General features: G+C 30.7%; 2 protein-coding genes across 3 annotated transcripts; one reads left to right on the top strand and one right to left on the bottom strand.

Moving 5' to 3' along the window:
- Positions 1-6168: 6168 nt before the first annotated feature.
- Positions 6169-10960, top strand: LOC114176561 (NAC domain-containing protein 75-like). Of its 2 annotated transcripts, none has more exons than XM_028061636.2 (7): positions 6169-6363; positions 6606-6840; positions 7104-7281; positions 7520-8097; positions 8518-8799; positions 9665-9757; positions 10346-10960. In XM_028061636.2, the coding sequence occupies exons 2-7, from the start codon at positions 6715-6717 to the stop codon at positions 10436-10438; spliced, it is 1350 nt and encodes a 449-aa protein (XP_027917437.2). In that variant the 5' UTR covers positions 6169-6363; positions 6606-6714; the 3' UTR covers positions 10439-10960. The 2 variants fall into 2 exon arrangements, with proteins under 2 accessions (XP_027917437.2, XP_027917439.2); XM_028061638.2 differs by lacking the exon at positions 6169-6363 and adding an exon at positions 6365-6435.
- A 5155-nt stretch (positions 10961-16115) lies between these two features.
- Positions 16116-18264, bottom strand: LOC114175640 (phosphatidylglycerophosphate phosphatase PTPMT2-like). Its single transcript, XM_028060410.2, has 7 exons — positions 18088-18264; positions 17792-18009; positions 17514-17636; positions 17164-17257; positions 16949-17031; positions 16770-16859; positions 16116-16674 (listed from the first exon to the last, which is right to left on the bottom strand). Exons 2-7 carry the CDS (start codon positions 17987-17989, stop codon positions 16414-16416), a joined length of 849 nt encoding a protein of 282 aa, XP_027916211.1. The 5' UTR covers positions 17990-18009; positions 18088-18264; the 3' UTR covers positions 16116-16413.

Genomic DNA, 18264 nt, shown 5'->3' with positions numbered 1-18264 from the left:
TTTAGTTAACATCATTACCTAGAACCATAGAAAACAACCGCAAGTTGATAAATGCTTTATTCTTATCTAGGTGTGTTTCTAGAGAAATTTCAACCTTAAATCTAAACTAAAACCAAAAAGAACCGATTTTTTCTGCATATCTCATAAATTAACTTTCAACCGTATTTAACCACTTCCATTAAAGAAAATATTGATCAAGAAAAGGAGTAATTTTTATAAGAAACATTTGGGCAATATACATGTCATGTGAGATATTCAAAGAATTGTTCATATATATGTCATTGCTACAAGTTTATAAGACTATTCAACAGTTTCCTGCCAAACACGTCATATGTGTGTTGTTCTTCTTCCTGTTGTTGTACTTGTAACATGTTGCTGAGAATTTACCTTAGTTCCAGTTGGTCAAAACATATTTTGGTGAGTAAAAGAGAAGTAAGTTATCAAGTAGCAGATAATCTCTGCCATATTTCATGGGGTCATACCCACTCTTGTACCTTTATCCATTCTTTTGGAGACCCTAAAAGATGGTTATTAAAAAATAACGTTCTAATTTTTAAGAGTGCAATTTTAACAATATAAAATCATTTTACATTATTACTAAACCATAAATCACTATATAAATTAAATTTATTACTTTTTATAACAATTAATAATACTTATGTTTAAGTTTTTATGATAAAATTGTTATCTATGCATAGAGATATTGTCCATTTTAAAATATATATTCTATCACAGTTTTATTTTTAAAAGATGTTTAAAAAAAAATATTTAAATACTCTTAAATATTGACTTGAAGTAAGACTATGACATGTGATAAAAACAACTTATGTTTATAATATTTTTTACAGTATCAAACTGTTTTGCACTGAGTACGTATGTGTGGATTATAGATCCAATCAAATAACTATCTCTAACATAAGTCTAGAACTATAGCGAAAGCTGACTTAGAATGTGGTAAAGTTGTGCTCCCTAATGAAGTTTCATAAGAAAATGTTTCACCCAACGAAGAATTACACTTTACAAGGAAAGTGGAAGAGATGTCTGTGTCAAAACAATCCATAATTGGATTAAATTATTTACAGATCCTCCTGTAAAGAAAAAAAACAGAAATGATAAGAATATTTCCTTTCCCATTGCCGACAGGGGCACTCACTAAACATATATTTTTAGACACACTATATGAAATGATATCATGTTGTTTCCTTGTCAAAATAATTGTCAGTTCTCAACAAATTTTAGATAAGGACTTCACCTCTTACCTTTTTATTTAAAGAAGGTAAATCAGTTACGTATCATTTTTATTTTTTAGAAAACTAGTTTGAAATCCATGGAGTAATTGATGTTTCTTTGTACTATTTTATCTATAATAATATATAAGAAATTTTCTTGTCCATAATTTATAATACCAGTTTTATCTTTAATTATTTTATATATAATTTAATTTTTAATCATTATTTTAAAAATTTCTTTTATTTAAATTATTATTTTAATTTTTTTACATATCTTACTTTTTTAATTTTACATTTAACAATTATTTTAAAAAATAATTATACATTTATTATTAATTTAAATTTAAATTTTTAAAAATTAAAAAATATGAAAACACTAGTGTTAATAAATATATTATATTAAAAATAATAATTATATATTATATTAAAGAATATTTAGAAAAAAATATTTTAAAATTATTATTAAATTTTGAATAGAATCAACATAAAAATTATTTATAAATTTAGAAAATTAATATATGTAAAAATTTGAAAAATAGATTATAAAACAGTTTAGAACGACACTTTTTTTTTAACGTTAATGATTATAAAACAGTTCAAAATATGCGGAACATGTAACATTAAAAAAAATGCATTGTTCCTTCCTGAACACTTAAAAAGTTGTTCTTAAAACTCAAAATAGACAACAATTTTTGTAGATACATTACAGTCAATAGTTTTAAAAAAATTCCAAAATCATACAATAATAGTATCTATTTATCAGTAACAACTTTCTAATAAAAATACTTCCAAATCATCTTCAGAAACATGTAACGAATAACTTGTTTAAAGTAATATCGGCAAACAATATATTCAGGATATTGTGGATCAAGATGATAGATGGACTGTATAGTTGAGTAAAAAGTTAATGAATAATTAATGATTTTTTTTTTTAAATTGGGTATTTGAGGACATGTCCATATCATTTTTTATTTTAAAATTACTATAACATTTTATATTTAATTTATTGAGTAATATAGAATATTTACACGAACTTTTCTTTTATGCTTAGTTATTTAACTTAATTTTAAAACACATTTAATTATTTTTACTATTTTTATAATTATTTAACATTTTTATAACTATAATCTTTTTTGTGATTGACCTAGGATAAAAGAAAATCCTTATTAGTATTTAATACTTAATTATATGATGTTTTATTTGTTGTAATTTTTATTTTTTATAAAATATTAATTAACGTGGGTATGAATAGAGACATGGGTATATTTATTCTCTAATGAAAATTATATCAGACAAAAAAATGTATAGTTCTAAAATATGAATGAATATTTAATTTCGGATAGAGATGACATGAATTTTCTACTTAAAAAATGGGATAAAGATGATATATTCTTTTTAGATAAGAATAAAAAGGATAACGGTTGAAGTTAATAACTCATGACATAAATTTTGTTCAATAATTTGTGTATATTTATATTTTTGTAAAGTATTTTTTATTATGAATTTGACGTGATCTTTATATAACTTTTTTAATAATTTTTATGTGATAATAAATGATCGATAAATTTTAAAATGTTAGTAGTATAAATATTTAAAATAATGTTATTTGGAAGTTAATAATTCATGGTGTGTTTTTCTTATTTTTTTTAACTATGGATAAAAAAAATGATTACATAGTAATTTATCATCAGTCTTATAAGAAAATAATTTTAGAAGTGTTTATCACAAACAATAGAGAAAAAAAAACCATTCTTATAAAATTTAATAACCGCCAAAAGAATTACTATAAATATGTTTTACTATATGTTTTTATATGCAATAGATATGAACAAAAATTATCTGAAAATTTATTAAATACTGTAAAATAGAATAAATATATATAACTCTATTACATAATAGTTTTTTTAAACTTATATTAGTCATAACTATAAACCTTACATTTGAGTTAGAGTGATTTTTTTTTAAAGTCCATCAAATCATATGTCATTATAAATTTGTGGAAAAAACATATAAATCAATAAATTACAAAATGATAATTAGGATAACAATCTAAGTTAGTGAGAGGAGATAAAATCATCAAACTATTGAAAATGAAATCTATTAGTAATTACTTTCACTACTATACTAGGGTCAAGAATAATAATTAGAAGGAAATTTTTCTCTATACAATTATTAAGTATAATAATATGAAATGTTTAGTGAAACGTAAATATGACATAATAATTAACGATTATATTATTTCTGATAACACAAAACCTGAAATGTGTCTCCAACTTTGTATTCACTGCTTTGCTGTCTTGCAATCTTTTCTTATTTTTATTTACCTTCTAAATTATTACTTGTACTTATTTTATGAGCACCCTCATCCTCATGATGCAACTTTTTTTGTCTCCCATATTAGATTAATTAATTATCATAATAATAGCTCTATTGGTTGTTAAAATAATTACATGTTTAGACCAGAGAAAAACGAAGGATACTATATACATACCCATAATTAACAAGTGCAAGAATTGTTAAGTTCGAAAAAATATTCAGATATATAAGTGAAAAATTAATGAGGAATATACACATACACCTTGTAGTCATACAAGAAATATTCCTAAAGATGATGAATTATGCAGAAAAAGAAGAGTGTTTTGGAATATTTGAACATGTATAAAATCAAATCCTTACCAAAACTAGTATAACACTATTATATATAAATATTGGAATATTTTATTTATGCATTAATTGAAATGGCGAGCATGGTAAAGAACTCTGAAACATGTGGGCTCCATGACTTGGTTCGTCAGAAGTCAATTTAATTGTCTTGTTTTTTCTCCGTTTCGTTGTGTTAAATTTTGGCGGAGAAGAGGAAGGTACTTATGACCGTGAAATGTAACCACTGGAGACCAAATATTGTGATTATGTGAACTTTATTAGACAACCCCTGAATAAAAATAACAATAACTCTAAATTATTGGCTTCTCCCATAATGGTAAAAGACGGATATTTGCAAGTAAAATTTGATATTAAAAAAAATATTTTTAGGAGATATATACGAATAATGGATTAGGATATTTAATTACTTACTTATCGATGCAACGGATATGAATATTATTGGAATATTATTATCACGTAAATAATTAATAATTATTGGTAAAAAATTTTTACGTTTTTTTTTAATTCAAGTTATCAAAATAAAATTATTAATTAAAAAATATTAATCCGGAAATTTTGAAATTTGATTTTATTTATTTATATTTTTTATTTTAATTTATGAAATTGAAGTTATTTTATAAAATCTATATTTTGTTCCCATTCATTTAAATTTGTATACCAAATTTATTTGCATTAATATTTTATTACATAATTTGATTAAAATTGTACTTCAAAATTAATATATATTTTTATCTAAGTTTATAGTTAAAGGCTTGCTTTTTTAATAAATTTAATTAAAACTTTAAAAAATAAAATAAACAAATATTTGTCGATATCCATAAATATTAACGGTTATAAAAAGAATCTTAAATATTTATTTTCATAAATAATTGAGTAGTGAAATTTTTTAAATAAGCCAAATGACGAATAAACCCGACTGGTACCCAAACTAATACGTGTCGTCCTAACTTTTTTACTCTTATCCTTATCTTAAAAGTAAAAATATATTACCATCTATATCTTCATCTTATATGAAAATGAAATTTTTGTGTCATCTATATGTTACAAATTTTAATTAAATAACTTTTTCTAAAAAAAAATCACAAAAAAAAAACAATATTATAAAGGATTTGATGTTAAAAAAAATACACATTTTTTGTTTTTTTTTTATTTTTAATTATATGAAAAAAACTTATAATTAAGTAAATATCATCTCGAATAAGAATGTTAATACAAAGTACAAAATATCAAATAATTATAAAAAAAGGTGTAAAAATATTATATTTGTATCTAATAAATAAATTAGAAAACTAGGAAATAAATGAAAGTTAAAAGAAATTACCTAATAAATAAAAAATATTTTAGTAATTTAAAAAGAAAAAAAATCCAAACCTACCCCATTAATATCCTCAATGACGATTTATCTGTCTTCTATCCCCAACTAATTAATAATTTAGATAAATAAAATTTATTTTATAAATTTAAAAAAAAAACGAGAAAAATTATGAGTTTAACTCTCCAAAAAATTAACGATTAACATTATCGATAAAAAGAAAAAAAAAAAATCCATCGAGTGCGTTTCCCCATCTTCCTTGATTATGAAGTAATACTGTGGACGCATCTCTCTTTCTCTCCCTGCGTCTATGCGCCAAAACCATCATCATCTGCACTCCCATCTCACTTTCTATCATCCTTTTTCCCTTATTTTCTATTTCCCACTCCCATCTTTCTTCTAAGCTTTCTCACATTTTACATCTAACCATCTAAAACTCAGAAATGTAACCATTCATAAAAAACCATACCATTAATTACTTTGGATTATTCCGTTTTCGTTTTCAGTTTAATAGGCAAGTACTCTATTACACTGCTATTAATGAAAACACTCATTCTTAAAATGATTTTTCTAGTACTTATTATAAAGATAACGTATATCAGTTTACATTTTAACTATATATTAATCTAAATATGTATATACGATGAAAAATGATATTATGATTTCTATTTTTTTTATTTTTATCGTCTGATATAATTTAAGGTGAATCATTAATTTAAAAAAAAAAGAATAAAACATTGATTAATTGTCTATACGTTAAGTTACGTAAACAAATAAAAAATGAGAATAAAAAAAAATGAGATCCATATTATTATTTTTGGTATATAATTTTGATGGATTATAATAACAGCTGTGTGGCCGTTAATTGCTTTATTGCTTTAGCAGTCAAGGGTGAAATAGAAAGGTGTAGGGTGGCTACAGTATATTTAGGATGAATGTCTAAGATAAAGGAGAGAATACGTTAGTTAGAAAAAAAAAAAAAAAAAACTCTCTCTCTCTTTCTTTATCTCTCATAAACCGCCAACATACATGCGCTTCATAAATCAGCAAAGCCTTAAAGTTGCTTCTGTGTTCGAAGACGACAACTTTTCCTTTATTATTTTTCTCACTCAGTTTCAGTTAAAGTACCTACCTTCTGCTTCTCCATGCTTAAACCAGGTTTATACCTCAACTCTCTTTTCCTCTTCTTTCTCCTCTCTCAATTCACACTCTCATCTTTGTGCAAATAAGGTTTTTATTTTCTTAATATTTTGTTTAGAGTTTCTGTTGCTAATTCTTCTTGAGCTACTTTCTGAATTGAATCATCGCCTGATCGACCATCTTTTTCTTGATGGAAGTTCACAAACCTGGAAAAGCCAAGATTGTAACATGTCATCAAATTTCTTGTGTTGATTTTTCAGGAAAGTCTTTGTTCTGATCTCAATCGAGAGAGATGCATGGTTGTGGAGTGTTCCACAGAGTTGAAGGTCTCGTAAAGTTTGATCAAGAGAGATAGCAATAGGAATAGGCATGAATAAGATGAGCAAGTTGAGTTGTGTTAGGAGCTCTGATCTCATAGATGCAAAGCTGGAAGAGCATCAACTGTGTGGATCCAAACAGTGCCCAGGTTGTGGTCACAAATTTGAAGGGAAGCCGGTACGGAAAACAAAAATTAAATCTCACTAATATTCTTGCCTTCAACCAAAAGCCTTTGACAAAATCAACAAGAATCACACCACAAAACAATACCATATTCACATCTTTATGCCCGTGTTATCATTGGACTAGTTCAATTAATTTAATGCTATTGCAAAAGTTTTTCAGTTTGTTAAAGTTCTCTCTTTCTTGTGCTCCTCTTCTTAATCATCTCCACCCTTTTGCTTTCTGAGTTTTAATTTGAATTTCAATGGGAACGCCAGGACTGGCTAGGCCTTCCGGCGGGAGTGAAGTTTGATCCAACCGACCAAGAACTCATAGAACATCTTGAAGCCAAAGTTGAAGCAAAGAACATCAAATCACACCCTCTCATAGATGAGTTCATTCCCACTATTGAAGGAGAAGACGGCATTTGTTACACCCATCCTGAGAAACTTCCAGGTTCAAATACTCAAATAATAAACACAACTACAGACAATGAGAGTTCCCAAATTTTTAATATTTTTAATAAATTTCAGTTTTAGAGTGCGTTTGAAAACATATAATATTGATATTTTGTGTTAAAGAGCAGAAAACCTGCCTTGAAACTTGTGCAAGAGATGGATATATAAGTCAAAAGGGTTTTGTGTTACAGGTCACCTAAGTTGACCTAACTTTGATTTTGGTTTTGGTTTTTCAGGAGTGACAAGAGATGGGTTAAGCAGACACTTCTTCCACAGGCCCTCAAAGGCTTACACAACAGGGACACGAAAGAGGAGAAAGATTCAAAACGAATGCGACTTGCAAGGAGGGGAAACCCGATGGCACAAGACAGGTAAGACAAGACCAGTGATGGTGAATGGGAAACAAAAGGGTTGCAAGAAGATTCTGGTGCTCTACACCAACTTCGGGAAGAACAGAAAACCAGAAAAGACAAACTGGGTGATGCACCAGTACCATCTGGGACAGCACGAAGAAGAAAAAGAGGGAGAGCTTGTGGTGTCCAAGATTTTCTACCAGACACAACCGAGGCAGTGCAATTGGTCAGATAGAAGTGCCACAACCGGTGAAGGAAGTGGAGAACAACAAGCCAACACTAATGGAAGAAGAGACAGTGGAAGTGGGAGTTGTTCTTCGAAGGAAGTTCTCACTCACAGAGATGAAATGTCTGCTATCGTTGGAGTCCCTCAAATAACAACCTTCAACACTGCCTTGGACATTCAACAACTCAAATCCGACCAATTTAGCTTCATTCCATTCAGAAAAACCTTCGATGAGGTACACACACATATATACAAAATTTGTCAGATTTGAACATAGGTTTGGTGAAATGAGTTGTAGAAAAAGGTGAAAGAACATGAAAGGGTTACATTACAGGGAAGGCGTTGACATAAACGTTGCTTGCATAAACAGCATAAAATTGAATTGACCTGGCCTGATAATAAATCAGCGTCAGCCAACCACCCACCTTAAAAAAAAGGTAACTTTATATGCTAATGAATTATTGAACAATGAATTTGGTCACATGCATGCATGCTGATAGTTGGAGCTATCTAGAGAGGCTCGAAAAAGAAAAAAAAGAAAGGAAAAGAGGCTGAAAAGACTAGCTAGCTAGCTAGCAAGCAAGTTAGTTCAATGAGATATTTGGTGATGGTTAAGAAATTTTTCAGACGATGATGACGACGATGAACATTGCAGGTTGTAATAGGAGAAGCTTCCACGGGAAGAGAAGTGCAAGCATCAAGGTCGTGTGAGGAAGTACATGAAGGGCATCATCATCATCATCATCATCATCATCAACAACAGCAGCAAAATCAGCATGCGCAGCAACAAATTTCAAGCACAGCATTCCATATCAGTAGGCCTTCGCATCCCATCTCCACCATCATCTCTCCTCCACCCCTTCACCATGCATCCATCATCCTAGACGACAACTCCTACCATGTCTCCAGAATTATGCTTCAAAATGAAAATTTCCAGGTAATCATCACCCAACAACCCACACTTCTTCAAGATCATTTTTGGTTGCTTATAATATTTTCCTCAGTAATCTCCCCCTCGGCTTTTCCAATATGCAAATATTCACTTTATTATTTAGTCTATAGATTTTAAAAATATTATTAACACTCATTTAGTTAGCCTTTACATTTAGAAATTACTTTAGATTTAATGCATACATTATTTAGTTTGAGTTTGAGTTGAGCAAATTGTAAAAAACTAATTCAACTTATAAAAAATTATAAAAGTTAAAACACTCAAATTTTAATGATAAGAATTAAACTATGAAATTTGTATAAATATAAAGATCGGATGAGTAAATAAGTATAAAAAAAGTTAGTCAAAAGAGGTTAGGTTGATATGTTTTCTAAAATAAAGTTAGGGAAGGACACAATTTTTAGTGGTAATAGTTTTTTTTTTTATCATTATTATTTCTCCTTTAATTTTCATGATCTAAATATAGATAGGTACTAAATAACAGACAGAATTTTCTTAAAAAAGAGAAAAAAAGGTGTTGGTGCTGACTCAAATCACATTTGGCAAAGAAGAAAGGATTTTATGTTTAAAACAGTAGGAAAACGGAAATTGTAGTTTGGATAGTGCAATCAAAGGAGTGTGTTGAATTAAGCTCAAAATGTACTTGGTTTTGCGCTGTGTGTGTGTTGCACGAGGCTGATTCAGTAACTGAGGAAGCTTTTATAAGTGCTTGTTATAAATTAGGAGCATGGAAGTGTCTTTTCACTTTTGGAGTACTGCAGTTGAAACATGATGATTAAGATGTGGGGTTTGAATTTGATTTTTGTCTTTTTTTAATGAATGTGTAATGTGTACATCCACATGGCAACAGCAACCGCAGCAGCAGCATCATAAACTAGGAGGAAGGTCTGCGTCTGGTTTGGAGGAACTCATCATGGGCTGCACTTCAACTGATATCAAAGAGGTAATTAACAACCTTTTGACTCTCTCAAATGTATCAACTTTGTTTGCCATAACGAGACTAGGGAGACAGAAAAAGAGGCTCAAGAATAAACAACTCAGAAATTTTCGAAATGTGTTATAACATGATTGATACGTGACAAACAGAAATGGGAAAAGTATTGGATAAAAATACGGTGTTCAAGTTGAAAATACAGTTTCATCATTTTTAATTTGAATTGCAAAAGACCAGAAGCCTTCATCTTTACCCTTTATTACTTTTTACTGTTCTCATTATGTTTGCATATCTGAACAGTAGAATATCTTTCCTTACGCCATGAAAAAACTTCTGCTAACATTTTCTCCATGGAAGCACTGGTGCTGATGCTGAATATTTTTTGAAAATTTTCAACTTCTGCCATAAGAATGAAATATTGGAAAAGGTGACAGTGACTTAAAATATCTTTTTTTGCAATCCTGTCCTTATTAGGAAAGAATAGTTCTGAATGACTTTGACTATGAGGTGGAAAGGCATGATCCAGAGTGAGCATATATTTATTTCATTTAACAAAACAAAAACCTAATCTTCTCATTATTTGCATTATTCATGCAGGAGTCATCCATTACAAACCAACAAGAGGCTGAATGGTTGAAATACTCTTCTTACTGGCCAGACCCTGGCAACATGCACGATCATCATGAGTAGGAGGAGACAAAGAAAAAAAAAACACAAACAAGACAACATCATTGTGGTCATCATTAATACTTGAAGCATACATAAAGTTTCTTTCGACAAAAAACCAAGTAATGAGATCGGGGCTTGCTCATTTTCTTTCATTTTCCAATGGTGCAAGTTTGTGATAAGCTTTGGTGGCTCTCATCGGAATTAACTGAGTGCAACGGAACAAATTGCGAAGAAAGGGAGAAAGAAAAAAAGGGGAAAAGAAAAGAAATCGAAACAAAGCTGCTCTTCCTCCTGACACATGGTGAGGGAGAACGACCAAAGTTGCTGCATAAAAATCATCACTACTATGATTACAGTATCATATCCCTTTTATAATATTCACATTATTTTATTATTTTAAGATGTTTGTATTGGTTCACATTCCCCGTTTTTCTCCCAACGAGCCATATACATATATATTAGGTATTATTCCATATATATAGTTTAAGATTATATTTTTACATTAAACCATTTATGTTCGTTGTTAGAGAATCTTCTACCAAACGATTCATATATTTTTCATACTATATGCATTTTATCAGTTTTACCGAATAATTCATTCAAACCATTAGCTTAAACATCAGTTTTTTTTTCTTATATCATTGATCTTATTATGTACTGTTTGTCATAGGGTTTAACTTTCTTCTTCTTTTCACATTTTTAAAGGCTAGTGAGGAATCATATAACTTTTACTTTTCTTTTACAATTTATTATCGAGAACTTTAGGGAATACCTCATGCTAGCTAGTGCTGCAAGGACCAAGGTTATGTATGCTACTATTCAGAATTCAAATTGCTTTGTTAAGTCACAGTTGTTCATTTTGGGTTGTTTGGAAAGTTAAAATTAATTTGACTTTGTATATACAAACAAATTTCTGTGTTTAAAATTTAGAATGGAATAAATATATAATTTCATCCCCAAAGTGATAAATTTGTATTATATATACAGTTTACTTCATGCTAGAATTTTTTTTTCTTTGTAAAATTATTCTATAAGGTTAATAATATACTTTTTAGCGTATTAATTAACACAATTTTTATTATTGGTCGAAAATTTAATGAAAACTACCAACTTTTTAGCGAGGCTTACTTTATATCTATTGGATCTATTGATTTTTTAATTATTCTTAAATATTAATAAATTGTGGAATGTTTCTTAAAAACAATGTTAAAAAAATACATATTAGGCCAAGCTATCTATAAAACTATTTTGTTGAAATAATATTTTCTATTCTAACTTCTAATTGTAAAATTGGAAAACGTCAATCCTTGTTGTTTAGTTTCCTATTTTTATAGTACTTTTGTAATAGAAAATCAAAGCAAACATTGTTTCATTGTTTTATTACTTTTTACTACTTTCCATGTTAAAAAAATAACAGCTTTAAAGTGAAATTAGAAAACAAAACTCAACGCAAATATGCCCCGCAGTTGTCATTAAATTGACAAAATCGACTATTTTCCATTACAATTTAACATATATTTGATTAAGTTGATAGATTTGAAGAAATATATGTTACTATAGCTGGTTTATTTTAAGAACTAGACCTGAATTAAACTGGTTTAATTTTAATGATTTACTGTATATTTCATATCTAAAACATATGGTATAAAAGATTATTAAATCATACAATAAATGAAGGAAAATGTCAAATTCAATAGTAATAGAAAAAATTAAACTCACTCAAATTCTATAAAATTTATATTCAAACACAGAAAAACTAATAAACTCAAATCATCTATCCTAATTAATAACTTTATAACTAAAATTTTTAACTTAGAGATCAAATATGTCATAAAAGGTTTGATTCCGAACATAATGTTATAGCACCCTCGGAACCATGCCAGTCATGTTGAATAGTAACTTTGTTGGAAGTCCAGTATGTCTACAGATAAGGCCAATTCACAATATCTAAGTGAATGCAATTCTCACCTTACAGGCTGATTTTGTGGGATTGAGTTAGGTTTTAAAAACTCACTTCTAACATGGTTTCATAACCAAGTTAAAGTTTATCCTAATGAATTTTTTTAACATTCTATTTTACCCGATATGCTAACGGATCACCCACTAATTTTTTGTATCACGTACAAGATAAATATATCTGGACATTAAGGGGTTTAGTTAGGCTTTAAACCCTATTTTAACAAACTCTAATAAACAATTTTTATGTCCAAATCTGATGGATTCACTACTAAGACTATGCTTTCTTTGCGACACGACCATGTTCAGAAACCTGGGGTAAGTTGCTGTTTCCCTGAACCTTTTACTGCTTCTGATGTTTGCGTAATAAAAAGAAAATTTACTTTCGGATATGGGTTTCAAGAATATCTTTCAGTGTTCATGGGTCCCTCAACTGCACAAGAGTTTGAACTTTGAAACGCTGCGTATATACATACACAAACGCATTTGTTCTCCAAATTGCACACACCACCAACCAATTTTTTAATTAACTTCTGCCAAATTAATGATTTCACGAAGCTACATTTACTTTCCAAAGGCATGTACGGCTCGTGTCTGTGATATTCAAGGAATTAAGGAGGGAAATTTAATTTCTTATTGAACACTATGAGCTTTTCACATCTCTTGATTTTGTTATTTAGTTTTTCAGAAAGAGAGTGATGATACTAGGAGACAAACACGTCTTTTTTGCTTTATTCTGAATAAAGATTCGAGCTTTAAATTTCCTGATATATTACTAGAGTAAAGATGTGCTTATCTCATCTTAGATACATATAGAGAGAGAAAGTTGCATGTTATATATATTGCTTTAAAGGGACATGCATGCAATAAAGAGAGGGTAACTTCATTGTAGTTTCTGAAGGGAATAAAGAGAGGAGTGAATAGAGAATGTGAAGACAAGAATAAACTTTTTAGGTTCTTTTATTCTTGTACTCTTTTTTAAGAACTGCGTGCCATACCCAAACTCTTATAGCTAGCCATACTTTCTTTCGGTGTGTAATTATATATCATTTTATTCACTCTCAAGTATATATGATGGTGTGAAACGAGATACGATACCTATAGCTTTGGATCTCTGGCAATGAAATGCTAGGAGAATCTTTAAACTACTCCTGTTAGATAGAAAAAACAAGGATATATATATGAGAAAGTTAATGTGAAATTATAGGAAGAGGAATTTAATAAAGAAAGGTGATATTGAGTTCTTTGGATGCTTTTGAAGGAGCATATATGGAGAGAGTATAAGTGTTATGGTTTTTGGGTGTGCCATAGATTTGGTCCCGTAAAGAAGTCGCAGGAGGAATGGTGGTAGTGAAAGGACGAATATATAAACATGCTCTTTCAGATTCTTCCCTAAGACCCCACCAACTGCTTCTTTTAATTTTCTGCTTCATTTTCTACTGTAACGAAGTTGAATATAGCAAGTTCAACTTTAGGTTTTCTTCTGTGTCCAAAACACCTTCATCACCTGAGAGCTCTAAGATGAAATCATGGTTGATTCTTAAGGTAAATTTTGGAAAGGTATATGACTCAAGTTTGTTGAGAGTTCCTCTTATATTATGAGAAGAATGAGAGAATAAAGTGGATTAATGGTTGTATTAAATTAATAAGAACGTGAATATAATGAACAGTAGCGCTATTTAAAAATTTAGTATTAAAAAGGATTTTAGATATATAGGTAGGGAACTTCTTGACTCCATTTCTATTCTTAATAGTGACAGAATGAATGAATGAATGAACTAATGAGGTAAGCAATCTTACTCTAAAAATGTATAGGTAAAGAGTACTACTTAAACGAGTAATTTTAAAAGTGAGTTGTACATCAATAAATTACAAGAACTCGTATAAGAAAGAAACACACCTAAAAATCTTAAAATGGATTTGTAAGTATTTCTATGTGTATATTATTCATCTTAAATTCCTAACACAATATATGCATAATGTGGTTATTTTATATTTATATATAAGGAAAAAAAATAATTAATAACCTCCCTATTCCTTCCATCGTCCTCTACTATTTTCACTATGAAAAATATTTGTTTGTCAATGACTAAGAATATTTTCACTCACCAATGATGGTTTTCTTTTTTTTATGTCTGATTTTACGTTTCACAACCAATCGTAGCTTTTGCGTTTTATCTTCCCATTAACTTGAAAATGTTTCCAGCCATCTATTGTGCACCATCCTCTGACTCTTTTATCTATGGCTGCTTTTTGTTTAATTTTTTTTTTCTCCAACGTAATTTACTTCCATCAATTGTCTACCATAATTTGTGTGTCAAAGATCTTAACTGTTGATTCTTCTTTGTAAAGCACACTCCATTGGGAAAAGGTATAATCAAACATTAACATAGTAATCTAATACCAATAAGCTGTTTTGGAAATAAACTTATATTTTAAGGACAAGAAAATCCAGCAACTTGTATAATATTTTTTGCATAAAACGGGAAAAACTTACAAAGAAATTAATATCAGGACTTATTGTTCAACTGCAAAGTGTTCATGTTGGCATATGTATTTTGATGTTGTGAAAAGAAAAGAAAAAACAACGAACTTGGACCTTTGTGCATGTACTGTGTTTCAAAAGTAATATTTGAAGCCCAAATTAATTTGTTTAGGCAAAAGCATGATGTGGAATGGTAATATCATAATATATGCACACTGCCCGCTAATCGAGAATATAAATTCTTGTCTTTAATGAGAACTTTGTTTAGTTATCCTTCTTTCGTGAATCTACCTCCCAATCCTACTGCAACATGGAATCATTAGGGTTTAAATATTCAGTATTGAACCTTTTGGAGATGCTGATGCCTGACAGTATATGCTCCATTCCACATACATGTGGCTATCATCACTCCAGTATCTCTTGTCATTTGCTTAAATTGGTTGGTTGTCAATTTTTTGAATAAAATATCTATCTAAATTTAATTTAGTTTTTATATATGTTTTATGTAAAAAAATTTACATTATCAACTTAATTATAATACAATACATCCTACGAGTTTTAAAGCAATTACAAAAGGTTAACATTGTTATTGCACAGTACAATTTATAATTAAATGAAATTGGTCCATCAGAATATCTCGCAGGAAGCAAGGGCATGCATGTGGAGTCATTTCCTGACCCAAAAAGAATGTTGATGTTAACAATAGGCGTAACTAGAGCAGTAAAATTCGCGGCTCTTTTTGATGCAGCTTAATAGGAGTGATGACAGTGAGGAACAATCCACACTCCATGCTCATTCCCCTGTCTTATCATTATACAACCAAAACTAAAACACACGCCACTAGGTAGATTCGCAATAGCCTGCAAGGCTGTCAAACTGAAAAACATTTCCATAAACTTAACATACCCGTGAAAATTTAACAGAGATGGCTTCGAAAACAATTCATGAGTTGGATAAAATAGTCACTATTCCTACGAGATTGATAGATAGCTATCCATGTTCTCCTACTTGGATCCTCTGCAGCAATTATCTCAACCACTGGTTTTAATCCAATTATTATTAAAATTTAGGGTATAAATAAATTTATTATATAAATAAGTACGAAAGATTTATTATATGTTGCTGTAGGGGCTGCAGGACTGTAGAGAATCTCTGCTCTATATTCTGTCTAGAATTGTAAACTAGAGTCAACAGGTTAACTAGAGAGTTAAACAATTCAGGTACAAAATAGGTAGCGAATGAGTGATTTGGCTATGGTTCTTCATGTAAAGACAAGTAACCCTTAGGTCACCACCTGATCTCACATTAACAATGCTTTAACTTGCACGATGATTCACTTGGATTAACAAACATGTAAAAGGTAAATATATGTACAAGAAACTACATATTCCCCTTAATCTGTAACACAACATTGGAGAAACCTTCTCTCCTATCTTTCTATGCATCCTCTCTTCATGTTACACAATTGTACCGACTTTGGGAAATTATGAAACTCCACTTATTTTCATCATCATCTTCTGTACAGGCCACCTGCTTGACAGAATATCAAGCTAGCTTAGCAAGCACGTGACTCAGAAACCGGCAGCCGCCTGATCATTGGTACACTGCTACCAGATACTTTCAATGATGCAAACAGGCAAGATAATCTTGCAATCATGGGCATAGTCCTTGGAAGTTTGGGGACAATAGCCAGCTCCATATCAGCATCACATGTGCTATGATAGCCTTCAAGATCCGCTTTGGTTATAAGTACTGCGTCCCCAGAGGGGGAGTAGGGTAAAGGACACGGCCTGCGCTTGTTATAGTTTTGAACAGCCTGCCCACAAACACAACCAACAGTTACAAATCATTGCATAAAACCACTATCCTTCTGCAGAGAAGGAGACACACACAAAACGGACTTGGTCATACTTTCCACTGTGATGGTGCTAGTAGGACTCTAGGTCGTCGAGACCGCACATATTCCAGAGCAGCAGCAGGTGTCATGTGCTTGTATTCAACCTAGAAAACACAAGTAGACCACATGGAGAACATTCAGCACCTACAAGCTTCAGTAATGCCTAAACTCAATCATAAAGACCATCAATTACCAGATAACAGAGCACAATTGTTGTACTCCTCCCACGTCCAGCTTTACAGTGAACATAAGTAGTTTTGCCGCAAGTTGCATTCTCTGCCAAAAAACAAAGGTAATACACAACTACAGTTCATCACCAGCAACAAAAAATAACAAAGAACCACATTGACGGATGCATTTACCCTATCCCCCCCTTTCTCAAAATTAAATTAACAAGAAAACACCCACGATGAATGAACTGCACAGCCTGGTTGATATCAACAATCGAGGGGGCAAAGAGATAATCTCTAGTGGGAATTACCAAATGATCAATCCCGTGAGCCTGAAAAAAATCAAGTAACAAACCTAGATATCATGAATGGTTTATTTATACTAAAACAACTAAAGCAAATACATTGTGACACTATTTTTGCTTAAATAGAAATTCATGATTTCCCGTACGTGTCAATTAAACTTACAAACCCGCACATTACCAATATCAGAGATTACAAGACTTCCTAACTACAAGAAGGCTCTAGTAGCACACAAATTGAAAAGTCAAGAGAGACCTTCAGAAAAGGAAAGGGGATGTCACTCACCCGATACAGCGACGACGGCACCAAGGTTTCATATGGCTCATTGAGAGTAATCACACCACCCACACCAAGGTTCTTCAAAAGAGGAACGTCCTTGGGGAACGGAACAGCGCCCAGTAACAAAAACTAAAAAGGAGCAACAACCAAAATTAACAAAATCCCAACTATGATTCTCGGCAAACAAGGCACACAAATCCATAAACAGGTCATACAACAATTCAAAACCACAATTAATCAAGAACAAAATTAAAGTTGATAGAGAAAGAGAGAGAGAACAAAACCTCATCAATTCGATCCCACCACCTGAACTCACTTTCAATTTTGTTACGAAGCACATTATACAAGAGTGTGGGATAGAACAGGATCCGAGCACCTGCGCCCACAATCGCTCTCTTCACTTCAACGCTGACAATCTGCCTCTCGTACTTCTCTTGTTCGTCTATACTACACTCCGCGTCGTCCAATTCCTCGATCTTCATCGCACGCGCCAAACGAAACCCTAAAAACCGCAACACGGATCCCAAATTGGTTCGGTTAGAAATCTGAAAAAACGAAGGGAATCGAAAAGCAATCGTACCTTAATGCTGACTTGGGAACGAAGGAACAAGCGAATTAACAAGAAATGGAATGGAAGAAGGAAAAAGAGAAAGAGAAAACGAGGAATTTTGGGTGTGAAGGAGAAAGAGAATGGTGAAAGAAATGCAATGTTCACAAGAGTAGAGTGTGGATTGTGTAAGATCCTTCACAAAAATGC

The sequence above is a fragment of the Vigna unguiculata genome, chromosome 3 (genome assembly GCF_037176805.1).
Source record: "Vigna unguiculata cultivar grain cowpea cultivar isolate G323 ecotype 2 chromosome 3, ASM3717680v1, whole genome shotgun sequence".
Classification (NCBI taxonomy): domain Eukaryota; kingdom Viridiplantae; phylum Streptophyta; class Magnoliopsida; order Fabales; family Fabaceae; genus Vigna; species Vigna unguiculata.
This window is presented reverse-complemented; position numbering and strand designations above follow the sequence as displayed.